Source organism: Lissotriton helveticus, chromosome 2_2 (assembly GCF_964261635.1).
Source record: "Lissotriton helveticus chromosome 2_2, aLisHel1.1, whole genome shotgun sequence".
In the NCBI taxonomy this organism is placed as follows: Eukaryota; Metazoa; Chordata; class Amphibia; order Caudata; family Salamandridae; genus Lissotriton; species Lissotriton helveticus.
The window spans coordinates 177,365,675-177,387,581 of NC_136060.1; the positions used below are offsets into that span (position 1 = coordinate 177,365,675).

The 21,907-nt window shown below is 48.1% G+C and overlaps 1 protein-coding gene across 2 annotated transcripts in view; it reads right to left on the bottom strand.

Annotated features, from left to right (window-relative positions):
• The window catches only part of NSUN7 (NOP2/Sun RNA methyltransferase family member 7), a 972,952-nt gene that overhangs the window by 14,100 nt on the left and 936,945 nt on the right, over positions 1–21,907 (bottom strand). For both annotated transcript variants that reach the window (XM_078678273.1, XM_078678274.1), the window contains one exon: positions 15,921–16,044. In XM_078678273.1, coding sequence (XP_078534399.1) covers positions 15,921–16,044 — 124 coding nt within the window. The remainder of the gene's footprint in view (positions 1–15,920; positions 16,045–21,907) is intronic.

Consider the following 21,907-nt stretch of genomic DNA (forward strand, 5'->3'; position numbering starts at 1 on the left):
CCCAGGACCAGTGGGTTCTCCTGTGCTTTGGCTCGTCCCCTGCCTGAGGCCGAGTATTTCCTCCCGCCGGAGGTGAAATCTACCCCCTCTCGCCCCCTCCTAGGGCCGTGGTACTCGGGAGCCAGCCTGCCCTCTTGCCCTTGAGAGCCTCGCTCCGACCGGAGTCGCTCTCTGCCCCAGGGCTAAGGCCGGCCGCTCCTCTACCCCTGCCTGTCTTAACGGAGCGCCTGAGCGTGATTTTGACCCCTCCCGCCGGAATCCTGAGGACGTGAGCCATCTGTAGCCTGGACGGCCGCCCGTGCATTGCCTTTGCACCCGGCCGCCCCGCTGTGCTCTGCCCCCAGGAGAGGCCGCGCTGCACTGAGAAGGGAGCCCCCTCGCTGTACCGTCGGTACTGAGGGCCCCCTGTGCTGCGTGTCACCCCCGGGGATCCTCCGCTGTCAGACGGGATCCCAAAGTGCTAACCGGACCGAGTCGCGCTGCCTGTGCCGACTCGGCCCAACCCCATCAAAGAAGAAGTGATCGTGTGCTTTTGAAGTCCCCCCGGGCTAGGGGCCCGCAACGTTTGTTTTCCCCTTTGGCCGTCCCTGCCTGCGAGTGCCCCAGGCCCTGGAATCAGCTGTGGTGCGAGCCGCCCTTTCCAGCTGACTCGCACCGCTCTCTGTGTGCCTGCCTGCAGCTCCGCGCTGCGAGAGCGCTCCAGCCCCTCCCGCTGGAATCCTTTAACTGTCGGGAAGCCGAGGCTGCAATCTGAGCCCCTGCCCGAGTGACTGGGGCTGCGCTGGGTTCTTGGGCCTTCCCTCCTCCTGGACAGCTCTGAGGGCGGTGTGTCCCCCCGTGTGGGTCCCGCAGACCAGGGGGGGCCATCCGCTCCACGAGACCCGGCCGGGCCGATCGCGCCCCACGCCAGATGCGTGAGACTTGGTAGGGTGCCGTGATTTCTCGCGTGTAGAGTGCACAGAAGAAAAACCAAAGGTGGTGATGGACGGAGCGTTGACAATACAAACACTCACCCCCAGTCAACTGATCTGGGTTTAATCCATCACCGTTCTTTAGCTCACTCCGCCACCCCAGTTCAGACATGGCCATATGCAAATCAGTCTGACCCTGTGCCTCATGGGAACAGTCCAGCCCGATCTGCCAAGCCATGTCTTCCCTGGACCGGAATCAAGCTTCCCAGGACCGGTTTCTGGCATTACAGCCGTCTTCAGCCGGGCTTGCTTGACTCCAGTGGCAAAGTGAGCAAGGGACTCACGTCTGAGCATACCCTGCCAACTTAGGGCGAACAAAGAAAAACCAAAGGTGGTGATGGACGGAGCGTTGACAATACAAACACTCACCCCCAGTCAACTGATCTGGGTTTAATCCATCACCGTTCTTTTGCTCACTCCGCCACCCCAGTTCAGACATGGCCATATGCAAATCAGTCTGACCCTGTGCCTCATGGGAACAGTCCAGCCCGAACTGCCAAGCCATGTCTTCCCTGGACCGGAATCAAGCTTCCCAGGACCGGTTTCTGGCATTACAGCCGTCTTCAGCCGGGCCTGCTTGACTCCAGTGGCAAAGTGAGCAAGGGACTCATGTCTGAGCATACCCTGCCAACTTAGGGCGAACAAAGAAAAACCAAAGGTGGTGATAAATGGAGCGTTGACAATACAAACACCCACCCCCAGTCAACTGATCTGGGTTTAATCCATCACCGTTCTTTAGCTCACTCCGCCACTCCAGTTCAGACATGGCCATATGCAAATCAGTCTGACCCTGTGCCTCATGGGAACAGTTCAGCCCGAACTGCCAAGCCATGTCTTCCCTGGACCGGAATCAAGCTTCCCAGGACCGGTTTCTGGCATTACAGCTGTCTTCAGCCGGGCTTGCTTGACTCCAGTGGCAAAGTGAGCAAGGGACTCACGTCTGAGCATACCCTGCCAACTTAGGGCGAACAAAGAAAAACCAAAGGTGGTAAATGTAAATGTGTAAATGTATTGCGATTTATAAAGCGCGCGTATCACCCGAAGGCATCAAGGCGCTTGCCTTGGGAACCCGTCCTGGTATTCCCCTGTGAGATAACCCCAGCAGGGTATCCACAAGGTGAAAGCCAGGCATCCCGCCGCGAGGGGCCGTAGTGGAGATTCAGCAAGCTATTGCCCAGAGTCGCAGAGTGTGAACCCGTGAGTCGAGTAGGCACCGGAACCAGAATTACCGAGTCCGTGGAATTTTTGAGCCCAAGACCCGGCGAGGCGGGGAATTGAACCCTGGTCCAGGACCGATCTCAGCTTCCGGGTCTGCCGCCTCTAACCCCTGAGCCACACTTCTCCACACGTGGTGACAACGTACAGTCTACGGTGGGGACTATCTCGGCAGACGTGTCCTTTCTCAGGGCGGACTTCCAAAAGATGTCCGCCAGAGTTCCAGAGGTGGAACAAGTTACTACATCCCTGACAAGGGACACTACCACTTTAATCAAAAAAGTGTTGCAGTTGGAGGCTGAAAACAAATGTATGGCAGCTAAACTGGACGATCAGGAAGGGCGTTCTCGCCGCACCAATGTAAGAATTACTGGTATTCCAAAATCTGAAGGGAGCCCCGCCATGGACCTCTACGTCGAGGAACTGAGAAAAACTAGACTGCAACCTTCTTCTCAGTAGAACGTGCACATAGGGTACCAGGGGCAGGCCTAAACATGGGGCTTCCCCCAGACCGGTTCTGGCACGCATATTTAACTTTCGTGATAGGGATGCTATTTTGCAAACGGCCCAGGTGGCACCACCAATACGTGTGCAGAATTCTGCAGTGTCCTTCTTACCAGATTACACAGCAGTGGTATCAGCACGCCGCAGAAGCTTCCTGGAGGTCAAGAAGAAGCTAAGAGCCTGTGAACTGCCCTATTCCATGTTATTCCCAGCAAAACTCTGCGTGGTTGCGGATGAGAAGACATGTTTTTTTGATACACCGGAGGAAGCACATGACTGGCTCGAAGGATGGCGACGGGTGGGAAACACTGGGCGTAGGGATAGACGACGTCAGCGTCTCGGGAAGGAGGCCAACCTTGAAGACGAGGAGCAGTGGGCGGAAGAAGAGGGACAACCACAAGAAGAAGCTGTAGAGTGCGATTTAATGTGACACTTATGAACCACGTGTAGATAATGTGTACAAACACCCAACTGGGCTTGCCTCGGCTAAGAACTGGAAAGGGACATGTCAGAAACTATGGACTCTGGGGCAGGAGATGAGTGCGGTCTTCCTCGGACTTCCCGCTCCCATACAAGCAACTAATGTTTCAGGGATTGGGTTTTAAGCACTCTGCTGAGTTGGGGTGGTGGGCAGTTGTGGGTCCACAAGGCAGGGAGGCAGGGAGGGAGGTGGAGGGGATGGGATTGTTTAATGTTCTTCTCAAAGCATTTGTTTTAATTTTGGATATGATACACGGTTGGGCACTACAGGCACACACTATGGCAGAGGTCTTCAAACTTATTTGCTCTGAGCCCCCCCTAAGCAAAGTGTTTTGAGATCAGGCCCCCCTCCAAAACGTTATGGAAAGGATTGGGGTGCGGAAGGGACATGGCTGCATACTGGACTTATGAGATGATTTCAGGTGTACTTTTTCCATAGCTCATAAACCGCACAAATAAGAGACTTATAAAACAGCAAATCCTTCAAACAAAAACAAGTAGTATTCCAAATACTGCACCCCGTAATTGGGGTGATGTGAGCCCCTCACACTTCTGGTCCCCAATGCAACTACACCTGCTGCACTACTGCACTACTGATAACTGCAGTCCTGAGTAGCAGGCTATTTCCTATGCATCTTTTACCTCTTCCCCACAATGACGGACCAGCACCTCAGTCCTAAGGATAGAAACAAAAATAGGCTCCCATGCCCTTTTTTTTAAAGGTACACATTCATAATTGTGATGTAGTGGGCCCCTGAATCCCCTGGGCTTCAGTCCTGCTGCAACTGCTTCCAGCAGTGGCCACTTATATACCTGGCAGAAGTACCTGCTGGACAATTTTTTAAGAAGTTGTATTATCTCAATCACGGCATCCTTTTGCAGCAGCCTAGCTTAGAATATGTAAATACTATTTTAAAATAATGACTTACATATTCACAGTGCTCTCTTCCGTAGGCTGAGACCTTATAGCACTGAAGAGGGCCACTAGAATTATGCGGCAGGAGAAGGCCAAATTATGCAGCAGGGTTCACTACATTATGCAGCAAACAAAGGCGAATTATGATGCATAATGCTGCATATTTTGTGATAGCATTGCTACATTATTTTATAATTTTTATACTTGTTAACACTGTCCTGGCATATATTTCCCCTTATAAGTACCAGTTTAACCCCCACATATAGAAATAAGTAACAGAAAGGTAACCAGTCAACCTTTACAAAGGGCCTTCCACTGCGGGGTAAAGTGTTGCTGCAATTTTTTTAACTTTTGAACCGTTTGAGCTCGAAACAATTTTTTTTGTTAAGGTTGCAGGATATCCATTACTATGAGCAAAAAGCCAAAACTGCACAATTTCATAACTCCAGTGGCCCTAACTATAAATACAAAGGTCAATATTCCTCTGCACCAATTAGGGTTCAATTATGTGTCGCTCAGCTTTAACACACACAGACATCTAGAGAGATGGTAGTCACTAACTGAGGTTTCATAACCTAAAAGAGTGCATTTATCAGCAGTTAGTTTAACTTGCAATTATTTTTCAATTAAGTTATTACTGCGTTTACATGACTGTGAAAACACAAAACTCATACTTTTTACTTTTTTTTTTAGCAACCTCTTTGACCCATTGCACTCTGATCACAGTTCTCACTTCAAGGGCCTGGAGTAAATGAAGACAGCCTGGAAATGCAGCAAATATACATCACGCACTTCCAGGCCATCCTCATTTACCTGTACTTGCAGAGGCATTTCCGTGCCCCTCGTAACCCAACCATGCCCCCAAGGGGGGCGGGCCCACAGTTTGAAGACTTCTGCAAAGGACAACATTCAAATATTCTGTGTGATTTAAAAATATGTCCATGTACATTTGACACCAATGACCATAAAACAATGATGGATTATGCAAATGTTAAAGTTTGTGCATCGCCTAAAGTGTTCATTTTGTCACCACACAAGTGTACTGTGCCTTTCTTTTTTTTTTTTTTTTTTAAAAACCTTTATTTGAGTAAGCAAAAAAGTACAAGGATGGGCCTACAACCACACGGGCCGGCCGCTAAAAGAGGAGTAGACATATATCATATATGCCCGCTGAGGTAAAAGTCAATCAACAATGCAATACTCAGCACTATTTACAGGACAAAAACAGATTTTATTTATATGAAAGAACAAACACACACAAAAGGCGAAAGTATAGTACCGAAGGTCAGCTCAATGGATGTAAGGGGGGGGACAGCAACAGAAGTACAGTAGCAAAACACTAAGCACTGAGGAGCTCGGAGGGGGGTGGGGGAGGGACACAGAAGTCAGTACAAAAAAGGGGAGGGGGAGGGCCGGAGACACCAGCACAACCCCTATATGAAAGGTTCCAAGAACGCTTGCCTATGGAGACAGGGCAAGCTCAACAGTGCCCACAAGGGGAGGAGTACAAATGTCGCCACGGTAGTCGTTCCATTGACCCCACATCTTCACCCATGCCCTGGGTCTGCCCCTGGCCACATAGACAGTTTTCTCACGGAACATGGACCAATCCATGTTATCCTCCCATTTCGAGAGGTCAGGGGGCCTGGAGGCCCCCCAGAGTTGTGCAATGTCTCGCTTCGCAACCATATAGCCCAGGGTGGCCCATCTAGTCTGTGCCACCGAATAGTCCGTGGGCTCCCAAACATTCAAAAGACATCGACCAGGTTCCGGACACAAGGACACACCCGTCACCACAGCCATCACTTCAAGCACGGCCGCCCAATAAGCAGCCACCATCGGGCACTCCCAGAGAATATGCAGGAAAGGAGCACGCAAACCACACCCACGCTTACACAATCCATCGGAGGAAAAGCCCATCACCACCAGTCGCGGTCCCGTCACGTACACCCGATGAAGGATCTTCAATTGAACCAGACGGAGACGACCCAATTATAGCCACCTCCTTCGGGGAGGAGAGGGCTGATTGCCAATCCTCATCATCAAGTTCTAACCCATCTCCCATCCACAATTCCCGAAGTCGGGCCAATAAGTCGGTCCGATTGTTAATCAACTTTTTATAGATCAGGGAGATAGTGCTATCAGGAAGATGTCCATCAAGGATACGGTCCTCAAGGGGGGAAGAGTCAGGTGGAATCTCACCAGGAGCAAACACCGAAGCCAGGGCGTGCCTGAGCTGTAAATAACGAAAGAATTCCCGACCACTCAGGCCATAGTCAGCCTGGAGGGCCTGAAACGAACGCACAGAACCCTTAGAGTACACATCCCCCACCTTGGAAATCCCAATCATGTCCCAACGGTCGAAACCCTTGGAAGACCAAAGACCGCCCAGACGTTCTGAAGCATAAAGCGGCGTCGCCAACGTCAAGCGATTCTCCCAGCCCAAGCTCACAGTCGCGGCACGCCACACCGTCAAAGCAGTCAATGTAGGTCCCACAAGATGGCGCCCAGCGGAGCGAGAATAAAGCACTCTGTTAAAGTCACCTCCCGGAAGCTGAAGTTTATCCATTTCAAACGCCGGATTACGACCTGGCGAAAACATAGCGTGATTGACAGCGGACAGATGGGAAGCCCAGTAATATCTCTTAATATCGGGGAGCGCCATGCCCCCATCATACCACGGGATGGAAAGTTTCGCGAGAGCAATGCGCGGACGCCCACCCCAAATAAGCTGCCTCTGAAGGCTCTCAATCTCCCGAAAATAGGACTTAGGGATAGGATCAAAATAATTCTGGAGAGCATAGAGAAACCGCGGCAAGGACATCATCTTAAACAGGGCCGCCCGACCCAGGGGAGACAGGGGAAGTCTGCGCCAACGGGCAACGTCCAAACGTAGCCTAAGTAACGGGGGAAGGAGATTACGATCAAAACGAAGGGACGAGTCCAAGGTAACAAAAACCCCCAAGTATTTGAAGCCATCCCTGGCCACCTGAAGAGGAAGTCTGCTCGGCAACGGAGGCAAGACACCAGACAAAACATACACACAGGATTTAGTGCAATTGATTACGAGGCCTGAGTTAGCGCCAAAGGACTCAAGAACGTCAAATAAAACAGTTAAAGACTTGCGAGGGGAAGTAAGGTACAAAAGGATGTCGTCCGCATAAAGCGAGACGCGGTCTTCGAAGTCCGGGGCCCAGCGAATCCCTTTAAGGGACGGTTCCCACCGGAGCCAGGCCGCCAATGGTTCAAGAGCAAGCGCAAACAACAACGGGGACAGGGGGCAACCCTGACGGGTACCCCTGCCCAAGGAGAAGGGAGCCGACACTCTACCGTTTACCACAACTTGTGCCAGAGGTTCCGCGTACAACAACTGAATCCAGCTAATAAACTCGCACCCGAATCCGAATTTCTCAAGAGTCGCCCATAGATAGGGCCACTCCACAGTATCAAAGGCCATAGAGGCATCCAGGGACGCCAAAATGGCCGGCTCAGTCAGAAGCCCCGCCCTCGCCATCACGCCGTGAAGGCGTCGCAAATTCAAAGCAGTGTTGCGATGCGGGATAAAGCCAGACTGATCCGGATGGACCAAATCCCCGAGAACCGAAAGGAGACGAGTCGCCAAAAGTTTTGCCAAAACCTTGGGTTCAACATTTAACAGGGATATGGGTCTATATGAGGAACAGAGGTCACGTGGTTTACCATCTTTAGGGATGACGACAATTGTCGCCAGGCGCTGATCATAGGGAAGGATGTTACGTTCACGAGATTCTAGAAACATGGCGCGAAGATACGGCGCCATCTTATCGGGGCGTAGCTTGTACAACTCAATGGGCAACCCGTTCGGGCCCAACGCTTTGCCCGAACGGAGCGAACGGATAGCAGTCGCTATCTCATCATTCGTAAAAGGGGAGTCCAAAGCAATACGGTCCAGGTCGGTGACACAGGGCAAAGTGATATCGCGCAAGAGTAAGCGGGAGTCCGCCACGTCCCTCTCAGACACGGGAGCATATACAACACGGAAATATTCCGCAAAACGATCAACAATGGCAGTCGGATCAGTCACATTCTCACCACTCGCAGACTGAATCACAGGCACCACACGATTAACTCTTTCCTTCTTGTCCAACCACGCTAGGAGTTTACCCGCCTTATCACCCACATCGTACAATCTGCCTTGTTGCTCACGAAACATCACCTTAGCAGCGTCTGTGACCAGGGATTTATATGCAAACTGTTTTAGACCCAGGGCATGGAGTTTCTCAGGCGTGACACCAGATTCCAACTCATCCTCCAAAGCAGAGATCTCCCCCTCAAGGTCCACCACCTCCCTCCTCCCGGCTTCCTTGGCCTCAACAATCAAGGAGAGGGCCTGTCCACGAATCACAGTTTTAAAGGCTTCCCACAGGGACACAGCCGAAGGGACCGACCCCTCGTTCTCCAGGAAATATGCATCTATGGACTTGAGCAAGAGGGTACGAGTCTCAGGAGAAGAAAGATACCATGGGTTAATTGGAGCCACTCGGCCCGCTGTCTCCACCCCAACCTCGAAACGAAGCCAGAGCGGCGAGTGGTCAGAAATACCCCTTGGCAAATGCAAAATCTCGCGAACCGCTGACGACTGGGCCGCGGGCATCAGGAAATAATCCAGCCGAGACAGACTGCCATGAGCCCCAGAATGGAAAGTGTATTGGAGCTGAGTGGGGTGCAAAAGTCGCCAGCAGTCCACAAGGCCAAAGGTATCTAGAAACCCACCCAACCACTGCTGAGCCAGCGGAGTATCCCTAGGGGGATGGCGATCGTGAAGGCCGGAAAGCACCGAATTAAAATCACCGGCCAGGAAGAGAGTACTTTCAGGGAGATCTAACAAAACACGGCCCAAATCAGTGAAAGTAGAAGTCTGTAAACCCGGGGGAACATAAACATTAAAGAGAGATAGGGTGCGGCCCTCATATCTACCCACCAAGACAGTATACCTCCCACGGTCATCCTGAATCACCTCGTCAATCGCTAGCGGGAGGGAGGTTCGAACAAGGATACCCACACCCCTAGATCCGGAGGTAAACCCCGAGTGCGCCACAAGGCGGTAGCCCCATCTATTCATCGCATTACAAACATTACCAATCAAATGGGTTTCCTGCATGAAAACAATATCTGGCGACAAACGTCGTATACAATTCAAGACCACACTGCGCTTAATACGATCTCCCAGGCCATTAACGTTCCAGGAAACAAATTTCAACCCTCTACCCCCCATCCCATCCACCCGAGCCAAGACCCCTCATCCACGAGCAAGACACCAGAAACAGCAGCAGACACAGGAGCAATTCGCCTTGAAAACAACACACAAAAAAGAAAGAACTTCCCAGCCCCCCTCCCCCAAACTGAAGGGAAACACCCCCCACCCTGCACCCCTGCAAAAAGCTAAAGAGCCACCCCAACCTGCAGTGTGCCTGTCGCCCCATAACCCCTAGTCTACACAAAGACCCCGGAGGAGGAAAGGTCTCCGTTCCACCCGCCCCCGACAAACATCAAGAACGAAAAGTAACAAAAGAAAGATAAAATAATCACAATGCAGAGGAACGCCGGTCAACAATCCTGAAAATGTATTCAAAATAAAACATGTGAGCCAAACAGTCAGATCTCCACACCACCTTCGGCACCACCAGGGTGAGCGGCGGATTCAGTCTCAGGAGCACGGTCAGGCAAGGAGTCTAGCCAGTCATTAACAGCATCTGGGCGATCAAAGAAAAGGGTACGCTCATTATACTCGATCCGAAGCCTGGTGGGATAGAGCATAGCATAACGTAAGCCCCGATCCCGAAGACGTTTCTTGGCCCCACGAAACTCCATCCGTTGTTTCTGAACTTGTTGGGAAAAGTCCGGGTAAAAGTTCACCGTAGCATTCTCAAAGGCCACCGGGCCCTTCACCCGTGAGGCCTGCAGGATAGCGTCCCGGTCTCTATAGTGAAAAAGCTTCGCTACAATGGGTCTCGGCGGGGCTCCCGGCCGAACCTTGCCCCCTGGAACACGATGTGCGCGTTCCACCGTGAAGAACTTCGTAAGGCCGGAAGGGGCAAGATGGTTCAAGACCAGATCCTCAACCAGGAGATCCACCGAGTGGGGTTCAGGGTTCTCCGGTACACCAACCAGGCGAACATTGCAGCGACGTGCCCTATTTTCAAAATCCTCCAGACGTCGGGTCATGAAGTCGTGCACCCGACGGAGATTTCCGACTTCTGTCTGGAGCTCCGAGACGTCCTTCGTGAGGCTGGATGATTTAATGTCCAACGATTGCACCCTCTCATTCGTCTTGCCGAGATCAGCACGAATAAGATTAACCTCAATAGCCACGGTGTCAAGTTTATGGGCCAAGGCCTCGTACTGTAGGCCGGTGGATTCCCTCACGCCCGAGATGGCGCCCATGATGTCCTGTAGGGAGGGCTCCGCCGACTCTTCCAAAACTCGTTCGGACGCTGTACTAGAACCAGGCAGGGCAGCTCCGGGGGACCCCTTAGAATGAGTATAGCGGTCCATGACATTTGATTGAACCGGGGCTCCGCGCAGAGGTGCTTTCGTCTTGCGCGTCTCTCTGTCCCCTCTGCCCGCCATTTTGAAGATGCGTCACAGGACAAGCCACCAGGGTCGACGGGCCCGACACCCAAAGCACAGGATCAAAAGTACACAAAAATGAGGGGCACAACTCGGGTAGAGGTCGCCAAGCCAGCAAATAGTCCGCAGGAAAACCCAACAGCCGATCCGCCTCCAGGTCTCAGCCGCAACTCGATAGTCACACCCGTGGCCCAAGTCGGAACAGAATCGAAACCGAAACTTAGGAAGGGGGACCCACAAGGCCAGATCTCCTGCCGTTGTTGTTCAATTCCAGGACGGCTACAGAACCGCACCCCGTCCCGGGCGCACCTCGAGGGCGGAGTCCAAAAGTTCAGACCATCATATCTCAGGAATAAGAGATCCAAATCAATTTCGGAAAGGTGCCAGGCTGATCAGCCAAACGTCCTCCACACGGATTCTTGCAAGAAATCAGGATTCAGTCAGGATAAAATGCCGGGGGCGGCGAGGGTCCGGAGAGCGCTGTGCTCAAGCGGCCATCTCGGATGCCCGCCAATCTCCTCCCCCTACTGTGCCTTTCTTAATTAGCTCCCATTGAATTCTTTTTGAGAATTGAGCCCTTTATCTCGGATCCTTAGCAGGAAGTCTAATGGGCAAATAATAACGCAAGTTTTCTTTTCTTGCAGAAATAGTGATTGTGGGAGACTCAGATAAAGAGTTCAAGTTAAACTTGGAAATACCCATAGAGCCTTCCAAATTGAACGCAATTTTAAAAGCAAAAGCAAAATAATGAGATGTGAAAATGAAGAAAAATAACAACCTTGTATTGTATAGCATTTGGTAAGCACATGTATGTGGCAAAATAATTAGACACTTACATGACTGTCAAAACACTTTTTTTTGCAGCCTCTTTGACCCCTGCCCCCACAGCACTCTGATCACAGTTCTCACTTCAAGGGCTCGGAGTAAATGAACAGCCTGGAAATGCATCCGATCAACATCGCCGCACTTCCAGGCCATCCTCATTTACATGTCATTGCCGAGGCATTTGCGCCCCCCTGGCAACCCATCCACGCCCCCCCAGGGGGGCGCGCCCCACAGTTTGAAGACGTCTGCACTATGGCATACACGACTTACACCTGCAAATCCGTAATACACTTTAAAAGCCCCATTGGATATGGCACTAACCAATACCACAACTAGTATAGTGGACACAGGCCCCTCAAAGCCGGTTCCACCTCTTTCCTGCTTACGTGGAATGTGAGAGGCCTGGGCGACAAAATAAACCAGGGTCTAGTCCTGCATTGTATCAAGAGGGGCGCACCAGCTGTAGTCTTGCTGCAAGAGACACACCTTATTGGCTCTACCAGCAAAGCGATGGATAGATGGGGACAAGATGGTGGCGCACTCGGAGTTCTCTTCAGGGTCTAGAGGTGTAGGTATACTGGTCAAAAAACAGTTTCCATTAATAGTACACAAAGCCAAAACTGATGGATCGGGGCGGTTTGCAGCCATAGTCACTCAATGGGAGGGGCGGCCCCTTAATATTGTATCAGTCTATATCCCTCCTGCACTGCATGCAGTGGCACTTCCAGATCTCAGTGAGTTCTTGCTTGACTTGCCGGAGGGGGAGTTACTCATCGGCGGGGACTTTAATGCTACTATGAACAAGGCCAAAAAAGAGATAGCTATCCAGTGAGAGCGGGTAATGTGGGAGTGTCCCGTCTTGGGAGTTTTATGGACGCACTGGGGCTCACGGATATATGATGGCGGCACCACCCAACAGCGCGACAATTTACATACCACTCTGGGGTACACAATAGCTTGATGAGAATAGATTATTTCCTGGGGTCGGCTGGCAGCCTTAATAAGATTGATAATATAGAAATCAGACCTAGAGGCGTCTCTGATCATTCCCCAATACTTCCGACATATACTCATCACCATCAGGCAAGGCGGCATATCTACCCACTATATATCCCGGTTATTTACAAGTCCCCAAGATTAGGAAGGCAATCACTAAGGTGACAGACCATTATTTCCAAGAAAATGCCACATCAGTTGATTCCCCGGCCAAGCTATCGCCTCCATCACAGCGCATAAGAGGGAGAAGCAGTTAGAACTACACACTTTGGAGCTAGAACTACACAACGCGGAAATCCAACACGCTAAGGACCCAACTCCTGACACATCCCATAGCCTACATCTCAAACAGCTGCAATATAGGGAACATCTTACGGAATTAACCAAACAACAGATAGTGGCCACACGACACAAGGTGTACGACACAGGTGATAAAGCTGGGAAATTATTGGCGTGGTTAGCCAGGAGGGACAGGGTACCAGATGGATAGCGCAGCTAAGTTCGGAGGAGGGGCAGGCAATAACTGACCCGCGGACGATAGTGCACACACTAGTGCAACACTTCCAGACAGTTTCTACGTCAGCCTCTGCAATGACCCAAGAGGAGGCATTGACCTATGTGAATGACATTGATATGCCTAGACTCACCCCCCGGAGGTAGCGTGTGAGCTAGAGGCAGATCTTACAATAGAAGAGCTACAGGCGGCCATTGGAGCACTGCAGTCGGGTAAAGCAGTGGGGCCAAACGGCATACCTCTCGAACTCTATAAAAAGACGGCAGGAGCCATCGCACCTCACCTGCTAAACATGTATACTGATAGCTTGAAAAGGAGCGAACTCCCACTGGATCAGCGCACGCCACCATAGTGGCTATACCAAAACCAGGGAAACCAGCTGATCAATGCACCTCTTACTGCCCTATTTCTTTAATTAATGCAGAGACTAAAATCCTCGCAAAGTAAATGCCGACTAGGTTGACACTCCACTTAACGACAATAATACACCCAGACCAGTCTGGTTTTATGCCAGGCAGAAATACGGCCCTCAATCTGAGGCGACTGCACGGAGTGCTTGCACGGGCGGTCTATTTGCAGGAACCGGCGGTGGTTCTGTCACTGGATGTGCAAATGGCATTCGATATGGTCGAATGGCCCTTTCTATTCGCAGTACTCCATCATCTGGGTTTTGGGCCAAACTTCTGTGCGTGGGTCCGGCTTCTGTATACCAAACCAATGGCCAATGTCACCGCCAATGGTCACATTTCTGACGATTTCCCTTTGACGCATGGCACGCGTCAGGGTTGCCCATTGTCGCCGCTACATTTTGCTCTGGTGCTGGAGCTATTGGCGGCGTGGATACGGTGGGAGCCAATGATACGGGGACTCAAATGGACAGAGAGCTGGGAGGATCGAATCTCCCTATATGCAGATGATATTTTGTTGTATCTGACCTCTCCTAGGCAATCTATAGTGTCCCTTCTAAATATATGTACAATTTTCAGGAGAGCATCTGGATATACCATAAACTGGTCCAAATCGGTACTGTATGTACTTTACGGACCACCACCACAACTTCCCGCAGATTGCCCACTCCGAGTTTTGGAGGGTGCATTTAAATATCTGGGCATATACATCACTATTGACACGGCGGATTTCTTTACAAGGAATCTGCAACCACCTTTGGACCGTCTCAAGCGGGATGTGCGTCATTGGGAAACCCTCCCGCTGACCTTGCTAGGAAAAGCAGCACTTTTCAAGATGATGGCCTTACTCCAATTCCTATATGCATTGGAGAACACGCCGTACCCGGTGTCCCCAAAATACTTTAGGGCAATTGAGGCACAGGTCTCAAGTCTTCTATGGGGCAACAAGCCGGCAGGTATAGCGCAAATCTAAGTTAGTGCGTGGATGGTACGATGGTGGGATAGCACTCCCCAATATACAACTTTATTACTGGGCGGCGCAACTGAAGGTAATTAATCAGTGGCTGCAAGCTCCGCAGTCCGACCCAGCATTCCTGGCAGACAGAGCATTATTATGCACGAAGGGTATTCTCTCTCCTCTCTATGATAGAAAACTGACCCCAGCAATGAAGGGACCTCTGAGATATACCGTGATCCTTTGGCACACCGCCCAGGCCAAACTGGGATGGCGTGGGGTTATAACCCAACTCACTCCATTATGGGACATAAAACGTGTGAGTAGACTTAGAAATACTAAGGGCTTTGACAAATGGGATGATATAGGCATATCCACGGTGGGTGACTTGCGGCATAATGGTGAGATGGTTCCATTTGAGCGTCGATACATACAGATCAGACACGCCCTGATGACAGCGTTGCCATCTGGTACTGAAGTCCCGGAGGCATCACCCCTGGAAGATAGGCTACTGACAGAATGTATGCAAAAGAAAGCCACTTCACTCACATATCGCAAACTGGTGAATAACCTACCGGACCCAACGGGCGCCCTACGAGACAAATGGTCCCACGACATGGGCAACTTTGACGACTCTGAATGGCAGGAGGCGCTGGCTTCTCCGCGGGAGGTGGGCATACCCTCAAGACTTAGGCTGGTGCAGCTCAGAATTCGACATCGCTCATACTACACTAGGCGCACCCTACGAAAGATAGGTAAAGCATTACACCCATTCTGTCTGCGAGGCTGCGGAGATGAGGGCTCCTTTTTCCACACTATATGGGAATGCCCTAAAATAATGGAACACTGGACACAGATGATGAGGACGATATCGCAATCAGAGAGAGTTTTGCTGGTACCTGAGCCCAGACGGTGCTTATCAAACATGTGGGAACCTAATGACCTAGCCCGTCCAGCTCAAAGCTGGGCTACGCTGGGAATCATGGTTGATAAGCGAAAAATAGCCCAGAAATGGGGAGTGGCGGAGGCTCCCACTCTTGCTGCATGGGGAAGGGACATGGATGCCGCCATGATAGCTGAGAGGACGGTGTTTATTAATTGAGGGTGCCCTCAGAAGTGGAGTAAAATCTGGGAGACTTGGAATAAATATAAGAAGATGAGGATTCTGAAACGGAATGATAAGGAAGAGGGACTGCACCTCGGTGGGGCTCGATTTGTAATGGTGTTATAATACAGGGAAATGTTTTTGTGATTTGGGTTGTGCTTAACTGTGCTGAAATGGTGTATCTTTCTAAGATAACTTGTACAAGAATTGTTTGCTTATGGTTGATGAGAAAAATAAAAATCTTTATAAAAAAATAATAATAATCTTTACTCCAATTAAGAAGCAATTATTACTTAATTTTACAAGTTAACTTAAAAAAAATCCTTTGGAAGTTGCCATAAACACGTCAGAGCAAAACATTAGTGTACCACAATAATTAATTTGATTATCGGATACGTTCTGAGGGTACAGATAGACGCTTACCTCTCTTGTTAGAACAGCAAGAAAACAACCATTTGATATATCCGAAGGTTCGACTTTGAAGAATTTATCTGAAGCAGAGATCATTTCTGATGAGGAGCATAGGGGAACAACAGGAGGGCTAAGTCTGAAAAAAAGATATGCAAAGCTCACTCTATTTATTTGTGAAAAATACTAAAGTACCCCCTGCTCAAAACAAATATTTTATGTTCATCAGAATTTGGGCCCCATGGTTAAGACACTACGGTCTTGAGATAGAAAACGAGGATACGAGAAATAGCCACACACTGGACTGAGTCAGAGGCACAGGAAGAGAAAAAAACAGAGACAGCCCGCAACCCCCTGGCTAGAACACACAGTAGGGAGGGGGGCAGAGAGAATTTTTTTGTTTTTTTTTGCCCCATTTCAAACTAACCTTTGAATGTTTGTACTCTCAGTGCTACTGCACGCTAATGTTGTAATCTATATCGGAAAAGCAAATCTACAACGTGTAATGTATAAGCTCCAATGTATTGGCTACATTTGTATCAATAAAAACTGTTTAAAAATATATATTTCATGTGAACACATGCTGCTGCCTTAAAATATTTTTCAATATTACAAAAACATTTTATACTTGGTAAAACATTGCAGCCTTTACACATATAATAATTTAGATTATTAAATTCATATTATTAAATTAATTCAGTAACAAGAATTAAGCACAGATACATGACGTAACCAGCAACTTGTAGTGTAAGATTTCAGAATCAACGAACATTACATCTTTCACCCATGTTTACCTCACAGCTCCTTTTGATGCAGTTTGGCTTCTAAGTCTCATTTCAGACATAACTTTTCTCAAGAACCACAAATAAGACTTACTTTCATCATTCAGCATTTCAAGTTTTATCTGGCTCTCAACCTAGTGGTAACTGCAGAGCCTTCCATCACTTTTTCCATCCCCACTGTTACACTCAGGCCACAAATTACATATACAATGAATAATCAAATTCAAGAGCTTATTCTACTTTAGATCTGTTCCATATAATAAATTAAACCCATTCAATACATATTTTGGGGATCCTCTCTGCTTTTAAAGATGTGTACAGAATTAAAAAACGGGCTTTAGAATATCTTTCTCCTAAAAAACCAACAATAGATGTTTTGGTAAAGACAAATCTTTAAAAGATTTGTATCACTCCTTTGTATTCTGCTTTTTTAATAAATGTTACTTACTGCTCTTACTTGAAAATAAAAGATGCAATATATAAAAAAGTGATGTACATCCCCACAATACCTGTATGAGAGATCATTGTATGTATATGAAATTGCTTAGTATAATCTTAACCCCTTCTATGCTGATGACGGCCGGGAGCCGTTATGGCACACAGTGCTCGTGTGCTGATGACGGCTCCCGGCCGTCATGACCGCACCCGCTATCGGAATCGCGGCCGCGCCCAAGGGGTTAACATACTGGTAATTTCATTGTCATACTTGAAGGCACTTTTCAGATTTTAACTTTTAGATTTTAATTTTGTCTGTTACAATTCAGTAGATGACAAAATGCTGAATTGGGGAGAGGGTGTAGGATGATTATCACAATCCACTAGTGACGTGCTGTACATGGCAGTCTGCTATGGGAGACAGAGGTGGGTGTTCCAGCCTATGTCTACGCTTCCTACTTTGGCAAAAAGGTGGTGTTTAGAGGAGAAAGCAACCCATCCCACACCTATGAAAAAGCATGGACTGGCAGTAATATTGCAACAATTAACTTAAAAGTGTGAAAGGTAAACAGATGCGCTTCCACTGCATCCAATATCATATAATGAGCTTCCTCAATAATCCAGTCAGGTATGCACTAGCAGAAAAAGTCAAAGTATCCCTGAGGTGCTCTTGGCTCCATTTGTCTGGGGTCTCGTCTTGTTGATCTCAAGGCCTTACCCTATAAGAATTAATGGTGACACAGGAATTAGCACACAAATTGATTTTAAACATGTATTAGATGGATACCACCAAAAGGACAGGATGAAAGTCAACGTAACTATGGAATAGGAACTTCAAGAAAGGCTCTTGAAGAATAAGATACTTACCTTCAGTAATACCATTTTTGGTGGATACTCCAACTGCAGATTGCTCATCTTGTGAATCTCCCCAGCCACCAGACTTGTGCCAGAAACATTAGCAATAGTTCCTGCACACCAGGCGGTCAGGCCATCAAACTTCGGCATACCTCTTCCCCGCCTTCTGAAATTATATAGATGCCACACCGGTGTGCACTCATCAGCCACCTACTATTTTTTCCAATCCCTCAGAAGTGGAATGTGATTGACAAGGTGGAATTTGTATTTGCAGAGATCATAAACTAACTTATTATTCCCAAAAGCCCAGTCAACTGAATGAGAGAGGTTTCAGTGGGGAGGGGGTTGCAGCCTGGGTGCGGGAGTGTAAATAATTTGCTGTGAGAGAGAGTATTCACCAGAAAGAGCATTATTGTAGGCAAGTAACTTATTGTCCTGATGGAAATTTTTAATCACAGATTCCTCGCCCTGCGAATCATTATAAAAAAAATTCCCACCCAAAGGAGGTAGGTTAGAGGAATTGCCTTACACCAGGAGGTCCTACAAAATCCCACAGGCAAAATGACCCTATCCACTGACTTAAGAATACAACAGTGTTTGGTAAAAGGATGGACAAATGTCCATGTGGCTACCTGGAAGATGTCCAGGACAGGAAAACCCCAAACTAAGACTGTTTTAGTAGCTTTATTTGTGATTAAGTGAGCTCTAAGACCCTCCTGAGGATCCTTTTGGCTAAGGCATAACACAGTCCAATGTAGAGACAATCCATCACAATAAGGTCTATTTCTGGATAACCTTTGCTATCTTCACACCAGCAAACCTAGAAAACTGTTGATCATCCATATCCACACGCCTTAGTATTAATAACATAGAAGCTAAAGGATGCTATGGGTACAACCAGTGTAGCGTCCCCTCCTTTTTAGATGCATGATGAACTGCCCTACATTGAAAGGTGACACCACATTCGGAAAAATGGATGCACGGATCCTAAGTACCAGCTTGTAGAGGAAAAGGTTGATAATGGAGGTTCAACAACAAAGGCCTGCATCTCGCAAACCTGATGAGCAGTATGATGAGCAGCCTCAGAGAACAGCTGTAGAGAGCGTCATAGGGAGCCTGAAAGTGCTGGACTCCTGGAAGGGATGAAAAGACCTTCTAAATGACCACCCCAAAGACCTTTACAGTTGAAGATGAGGTTTGCTCTTGTTAATGGAAACCCCCAGGGTGGACAACATTGGTATATTTTTGTGAGTTCACTGACACAACATCGATGTAAAAAATATTGATGAAAAATAAAGACTACAAAAATATTGGCTCCCTATACTTAAACAGGTAAGTACAAAAATATTGACAAAAAAATTGATGTAAAAAATATAGTTGTACAAAATATCGATTTTTATGAATATAAAAAATAATAAATATTAAATATATTAAATAATAACATTATTTTTAACAAAATTAATTTAACTTCATATACATTTTAACAAAATATAACAAATGAACTTAATTAAAAAAAGTTAAACACACAAATATAATACTTATTATATATATTTACTTTAAAACAATTAATAAACTATTCATTTTAATTAATTTTTATTACATATACATATATGGGTGCCCACAGGACAAGGATGCCCTCTGCAGTAGTTCCCAAAGGCATTTGTTCTGGTAAGGATGGTAAGGACAACTTCACAACCCGATGTAATTTCAGCCGTCAAGTCAAATTGATGTCAGCCTAACACGTTTCTGAGCAGCCGTTCGTCTTCGGAGGCTCTGACTAAGTTTGTGCTTGGACCCTCCCACACAATTTACATAATTAACACCCTCAGATGGCCTGACCAGATGAATTCAACACACAATGTCTTGTGGGACTTGCAGTCCAGGTCCCAATCGTCCTTCGCTGGACGCACCTAATTAAAGCTAATTCCAATGTGAAGTACTGCCATGGGCCTCGGGGTGCGTGTAGCCCATAAATCCCCGACTACTGCTCCACTTAAAGGCTCGGCAGCATTCCGGGCCTTGTGCCCCCCAATCATAACGGGGTGGTGCATCCTTCACAGCTGAGCTGCCGTGCAATATCATAGCTCCAGGGTGCCCACAGGACAAAGACGCACTCTGCAGGAGTTCCCAAAGGCATTTGTTAAGGTAAGGACACATTTTTGTTCAGGTAAGGACATATTTTTGCAATTCATAATTAGGAAATCACAAACAGCTATGTACAACAGTGTGTTTTACAATGTTCCCATTGACCTACCTCATTAATATTCATGGCTAGGTCACAATTTGCAACCCATTGGGAATCGCTAAAATAAGGATGGTGGCCTGCTGGGGACAACAGACCACCATGTAGTCTGAGTTTGCTTCTAAATAAAGCAACTTTTTTTTAAATGCAGCCCATTTTCCTTAAAGGAAATCTGGATGTGTTTAAAAAAAAAAAAAGAAGCTTTCTTTGCACTTTTTAAGAGTAGGCAGTGATGCATAGGACAACTGGCAGTTCTTAAAAAATGTTTTTGCATACATTCACAAAGGGGAAAGAGTCCCTTGGGGACCCCTTCCTCTTTGCAAATGGGTTACCACCTAATTGAAGTAGGCAGCAAAATGTGAATATATTGCAACAGTATTTCAGTCGCCAACCATTCACACATACCACTGCGAGTCGCTATTAAGAACGGGCATGTTAAGGGATCACTTCATCCTGGGATCTGGCGGTACTCCTTCCACTCCATTACCCACAACTTGTCTGTACGATTAGATCGCTTCCTCTGTTCTCCTCTTCTTCTGCTACTCGTTTAACACTCAGATTACCTGGGCTGAATGATCTCTGATCATGACGCACATACCATGGACATTCGTCCCCCGGGCCGACGTGGAGACTATCACGGGACTGCCTTGAGGACCTAGTCTTCCAAACAGAAGAAGGAGACCACATTCAACAATACTTCTCTGAAAATAGTGACACAGCCTCCATGAATGCATTGGAATGGGATGTCTTTAAGGTGTTTACAAGAGGAGTCCACATACAGAAGATTGTGGGAGTTCGTAGGACTCTAGAGAAAGAGATAGTACAGGCCAAACGCACACGGGCCTCTCTGAGCAAAGAGTCGCCCCACACCTCACAAAGGCTAAATCAAATTATGCAACCCTCCTGAAGACCTAAGGCACTATAATTTAGCTTCCCATACTTCCAAAGTACATAGGGAGGGGGACAAAGCCAGCAGGATCCTTGCATGGCTAATTTACCGCAATAAGCTACTAACCTAATCACAGAGTTAGTGGCCCCCAGTGGCACCACGCTTTATCAGCAGGCCGATATATTGCAGGCCTTCTACAATTACTATACTACTATATGTCAGGCCCCTTTGACTGCTCCGCCAAGCTGCACTGAGGAATTCCTAGCCAACATCCCAATGTCTTCCATCCCTCAATCTTTCAAGGATTCTTTAAAAACAACAATTGCCACCACAGATGTGATGCAGGGGATTCGCGACCTTGCTTGCAATATAACTCTGGGACTTGACGGCCTGCCCTTAGAGTACAATAGCTTTTCATCACAACTGGACTGGCCCCTCCACCTTACAGCCATGTATGTGGCTGCGCTTCACAGTAGTATACTACTACACTCACTATGCGAGTACCTCCTGATCCCCCTTCCGAAGCCGGAAAAAGATCCTATGAGATTAGGCTCCTATAGACCCATCGCCATCATGTGCGCAGACTATAAAATCCTGGGGAAGATCCTTGCAGATGGATACATTCAAATCCTTCCCAGCGCCTTGAAACCCTCACAAGTAAGTAGTGCGCTCTACAAATGAACTGATTGATTGATTGAGCCCTCATCCATGTTGATCAAAACGACTTTGTACCTGGACTCAGCACCTCCTAGAATATTTGTTAATTTTTCCATGAGCGGCGTGCCTTATCCTCGATATG